General features: G+C 44.6%; 1 protein-coding gene across 1 annotated transcript in view; it reads right to left on the reverse strand.

The window, feature by feature from the left end:
- The window catches only part of THSD4 (thrombospondin type 1 domain containing 4), a 566,919-nt gene that overhangs the window by 20,937 nt on the left and 540,426 nt on the right, over positions 1-5,556 (reverse strand). Inside the window, 1 exon segment of the mRNA XM_007467843.1 lies at positions 4,724-4,820. Within this exon segment, the coding sequence (XP_007467905.1) occupies positions 4,724-4,820 (97 nt within the window).

The raw sequence follows: 5,556 nt of genomic DNA on the forward strand, positions 1-5,556 counted from the left end.
GCAAGGGACAGGGAGAGGCAATTTCTTTTCACATGAGAAGAAATACACACAGTCAAAAGTCACACAACAACGCTCAACTTCCTTCCTAATTAAAGAACTACATGAGAAAGCAACGAACAACAGCAACTCTATTTACTTAACAATAAAGATGAGAAACTTTGGAAACCCTTAAATCCCTAAACCCCTCACTGAAGGTGCAGGAAAACATACTTTTGCACACTGGGTGAGCCTGCAAATACACGCAAAGTTTTGGAGGGCGACTTGGCAATATCTCTCTAAATTTTAAATGCACATACCTTTTGACCTAGGGATTCAGTTTCCAGGACAATTGTCATACAAATATTCTCATTCTACAATCTACGCTTTATATAAAGCGGTATGTATAAGTATGGTTACTAATTTGAAACAGCAAAACAGTAAAGTGAACTTAAATGTCTACCAGTGGTAGTGGTTCAAATAAATTATACTACAACCAAGAATGAAATATTATGCTATTTTTTAAAAGAATGAAGCAAATACATGTTGTGACACGGAGATATGACCTATAGGTTGTTTAGTGAAAGAAAAAAGCATAGCAGCAATTCAGTTTGTATACACATACACAGATGTGGCCAGACACTTTTTGAGAGACTAATTTTTTATTTCTTTTTGGCCACATTTTGCAGCATGTGGGATCGTAGTTCCCTGACTGGGGATCAAACCCATGTTCCCTGCACTAGAAGAGCAGAGTTTTGTTTTGTTTTTTTTTTTTTTTTGCGGTATGCGGGCCTCTCACTGTTGTGGCCTCTCCCATCGCGGAGCACAGGCTCCGGACGCACAGGCTCAGCGGCCATGGCTCACGGGCCCAGCCGCTCCACGGCATGTGGGATCTTCCCGGACCGGGGCACGAACCCGTGTCCCCTGCATCGGCAGGCGGACTCTCAACCACTGCGCCACCAGGGAAGCCCAGAAGAGCAGAGTTTTAACCAGTGGACCACCAGGGAAGCCCTTGAGAGATTAATTTGTGTTTTGTTCTTTCTCTCTGTTCCTCCTCCTCTCCTAGTCCAAGTGGCCAAGTTCTTAGATTTTCTTGTCTGAGATTTTTGCAGGAGTGAAAGTGAAAGGTGCAGGAAGTTAACAGCTCTTCCTTCCCACAGGGAAAGCCTGAGCTCCCAGTAAGGATAACAGGTCCCAGAGGGGCCAGCACAGGGAAAGGAGGAGGGAAAAATGGAGAGAGCACTTTCTCAGAGACAGAGAGACAGAGAGAGAGATCTCCAAAGGGAGGAGTGGCAGGTGTTTGAGGTCTTGGGTTTTCTGAGCACCACAGATCTGCCGGGCAGGTATCTTTCCTCTATCTGGGGTGTGTGTGGGAGCCCCCAGATTGACTGAGATTGAGTTATTCTACCAGTTTCAGAGAAGTTTCAAATTGAGCTTAGATTTATGTTGGCTTATGGAAAAGACTGGCATGTGATGTTCCTGGCACACTTAGATTGTAGACAAATATTGAAACTGGCCACATACATGTTTGTATACGCACGGAAAGGGCTGGGTAGGGTCCCACCAAATTGTAAAGAGAGATTCCCTCTGGGAAGCTGGGAGAGGGCTGAGGTTGGGAATACTGCTTTTTTTTTAAAAATAGACATATATATATAATATAAAATACGTATATTAATTAGAGCAGTTTAGATTCGCAGCAAAATCAAGTGGCAAGTCTAGAAAGTTCCCGTATCTCTCCTGCCCCACACATGCACAGCCTCCACCATCAACATCCCACACCAGAGTGGTACGTTTGTTACAACTGATGAGCCTACACTGACACATCCTTATCATCCAATGTCCATAGTTTACATTAGGGTTCACTCTTGGTGTTGTACATTCTGTGGGTTTTGACAAATGTGTGACATCTATCGACCATTGTAGTATCACATAGAATAGTTTCACTGCCCTAAAATCCTCTGTGCTCTGCCTATTCATCTCTCCCTCCCCTCTAATCCCTGGTAACCACTGATCTGTTTAATGTCTCCATAGTTTTGTCTTTTCCAGAATACCGTACATACATACTTGGAATCATACAATATGGAGACTTTTCAGATTGGCTTCTTTCACTTAGTAATATGCAGTTAAGATTCCTACGTGTCCTTTCATGGCTTGATAGCTCATTTCTTTTTAACACTGGATAATATTCCATTGCCTGGATATACCACAGTTCCTTCATCCAAATTTACCTACTGAAAGACATCTTGGATGCTTCTAAGTTTTGGCAGTTATGGAGCAGTTGCATTTTACTTTATATATTTCCGTTTTGATTGAATAGTGTTCAAGCATTCATTCGTTTAATATAAAATAAGGAGGCAAATTCTAAGGTTACTATAAAATGCAGTTAAAACTTAGAGCTTTGGGCTTCCCTGGTGGCACAGTGGTTGAGAGTCTGCCTGCCGATGCAGGGGACGCGGGTTCGTGCCCCGGTCCGGGAAGATCCCACATGCCGCGGAGCGGCTGGGCCCGTGAGCCATGGCCGCTGAGCCTGCGCGTCCGGAGCCTGTGCTCCGCAACGGGAGAGGCCACAACAGTGAGAGGCCCGCGTACCGCAAAACAAACAAACAAACAAAAAAAAAAACAAAAAAACTTAGAGCTTTCTCTACTCTTTCAGCAGCACTTTCTTATTTAGTTGGCTACTTATAATACTTCATGGTTTAAAATATTATATGCAAATTAAACTAACAGAATCAAGACCAGCATACTGATATAAATGAAATTGTCCAAGATGTTATCAGATAAAACATTTTAAAATCTTTTATGTACCTTATATGTACTGGGCACTGTGCTAGGATGGACACCTAATTTATTCAATACCTTCCCCCTCCCAAATAAAACCTTTGAGTGTATGTTTTTCCCTCTCTATTTTGTAGACTGTGAATGTGTTCAGAGAAGTTACTGACTTGCCTGAGGGTGCACAGCAAGAAAGTGGCAGAATGGAATTCAAGCTCTGGCCTCCTGACTCCACTGATATGGTGGATGAAGCCTGGTCCAGATTGCCTCTCCTTGCCAACTTTTTACAGCTGACCCCTTCTGGCCTGCCCTGTCCCAGGCAGCTGATCCCAGAACCACATGCTACCCATTAGCTGAGACCCATTAGGCTTGTTATCACTCAGTATCATCCTATATGATTTCAAACAGTCTGTCCAATTTTCCTTATAAATCAGCATCACTAATCTCAATATTTCCCCATCTGAACTTGGTTTCTCAGACTGTATATTGCTCCTGGAAATGGCTTAAAAATTCTTTCAGGCTGAGTGTGCTGACTTGGAGTTTGGACAACACATGCACCCCACGTGCCAGGTGGCTCCTCCCCGACCTGTAACAATCAGATAACCTGGTTATCCAATCGGCAGCCCAGAGAAGGATGTACGGCCAGGTCTCGCATCTGTCCCCTCACTTCCTAGGACAGGTGTTGGACCAGGTCATCTGTAGGCGGTGTAATAAGCACAGGGGCTAGTGACCCAGGCTGACCTGAGGTCATTGTGGGACCTGGGCAAGTAACTCAATCTCTCTAAGCTTCCATTTCCTTACTCTTAAAATGGGGCTAATAACAGTACCTCCCTCTGAGCATAGTTGTGAGAATTTGATGAGTTAGTCTATGTGCAGGGGTCAGCAGTGTCTGGCACATAGCGAGGACTCTGCGTGTGAGTGATTATTAGCGATTATTATTAATATTTCTGCAGACCCTTCTGTCTGAAAGATGGAAAAGACAGTCTCCATTTGGGTGGTGGGCTCCATCACCATTTGGTAAAGAAATATCAGCCAGGGGCTGTGCTATACCCAGCAGAGGCAAGCAAAGCTGCTGGCTCTGTCAGCAGCCCACAGGGAAGAGGTGGATTGTTAGGTGTGAATGCATTATTCTTTTCTTCTAGGTGAAAGCTGTGTTAGCAGAAGCAGAAGGGGACAAAGAGAAAAGGCATGTGGTAAACAGAATAATGGCCCTCTGAAGATGCCTGTGTCCTAATATCTGGAACCTGGGATGTGTTATTTTATACTGCAAAAGGGATTTTGCAGATGTGATTAAGTTATCCTGGATTTTGAGATGGAGAGATTATCCTGAATTATCTGGCTGAGCTCAATGTAATCAGAAGGGTCCTTATAAGAAAGAGGCAGGAGGGCGACAGTCAGAGAAGGAGAGATGACAGAAGAAGAGGGTCAGAGGCAGAGGGAGATTTGAAGGTGCTATTCAGCTGACCTTGAAGACGGAGGAAGGGGCCATGAACCAAGAAACGCAGGTGGCCTCTGCTGAAAAAGGTAAGGAAACTGATTCTTTCCCAGAGCCTGCACAGGGAGCACAGCCTGCCAACACCTTGATTCCTGCCCAGCAAAACCCATTTTGGACTTCTGACCTCCAGAACTATAAGACAGTAAATTTGTGTTGTTTTATGCTCCTGAGTTTAAGGTCATTTGTTATAGCAGTGATAGGAAACTAATATAAAAGACATTTCAAAATGTTGAACTGGAAAGACAGACTGAGAATGTTCACTTCATTTTTGAATCAAGTGAATGAAACACTCTTATCAGTGAAGGCTCAGGCAAATGGTGAGGCATCCTCTGATATCAAGGCCCATTGACTCTGAAATATGTGTCCATGGGTTTTCTCTGTGTTGACCGAGAGACAGAGGGCAGATACACAAGAAGAAGAGAGAAAGGGCGTTAAAAGGAAATGATCCGGAGTGACCGGCAGCAAAACCAGAAATTTTACCTGGTCTCCTGTGAGGCAGCACCTGTGGGCTGATGGCATTGTTCCCCATGATTACGTACTCGTAGTGGACTCCTGGGTTAGGCTGCTGGTGTATCATCTGACAACACAAAGGTCAATGTCACTGCACTGGCACACATGCATATCCCCTTCCTGCTGGCTTTGTGCTCAATGGTGTAAGTGGCACTAACTATAAATGAGTGGACTGATTTACATCTAATAATATTAGCGGACTGGTGACACACTAAACGAAAGCTATTTCCAGATGGCTTTTTGCTATCTGCTTTTGAAGAATGAAGAACGTAGTCTTTGAGAGAATAAGAAGAAAACTAGGTTGAAAGTCAAGATTTTATAAATTTTAAACAGGAAGATGGGAGCAACGGTAGGGAACCTTTCTGTCGGCTCCCAACCATCCTCTACTCATGGCCCTCAACATATCCAAAATAGACACTTAAGTTTACACTACAGAGAACCCGTTTGAACACTAGGTGGCGAGACAGAGTCACGTAAGGAAGGGCCAGATCTCTGGCAGCGTCGCCCCGAGATCCCCTAGGTTCCTCCCAAGTCCTCTACCTGGCCGGGGACGCTGGCTCAGGAAGGGTCTGACCCAACCCTCTCCCTCATTGGCTCTCTGGGTCCCATCCCCTCTCACCCATGGGAAGTTCCAGAACCACAGAGAGATGAGGTGAGGAAAACAGGTATAAGGGCAATAAGTCTCCTTGGGTCCTATTCTCTCAGGGACCCATGACAAAAGCTGCATAGGGCTGTGGAAGTAAGCAATTAAACATTGTCCGGGACAAGTACACAAAACAAACCAGCATGGTTCAGCAGGATAA

This window comes from Lipotes vexillifer, unplaced genomic scaffold (assembly GCF_000442215.2).
Source record: "Lipotes vexillifer unplaced genomic scaffold, Lipotes_vexillifer_v1.1 scaffold792, whole genome shotgun sequence".
Taxonomy (NCBI): Eukaryota; Metazoa; Chordata; class Mammalia; order Artiodactyla; family Lipotidae; genus Lipotes; species Lipotes vexillifer.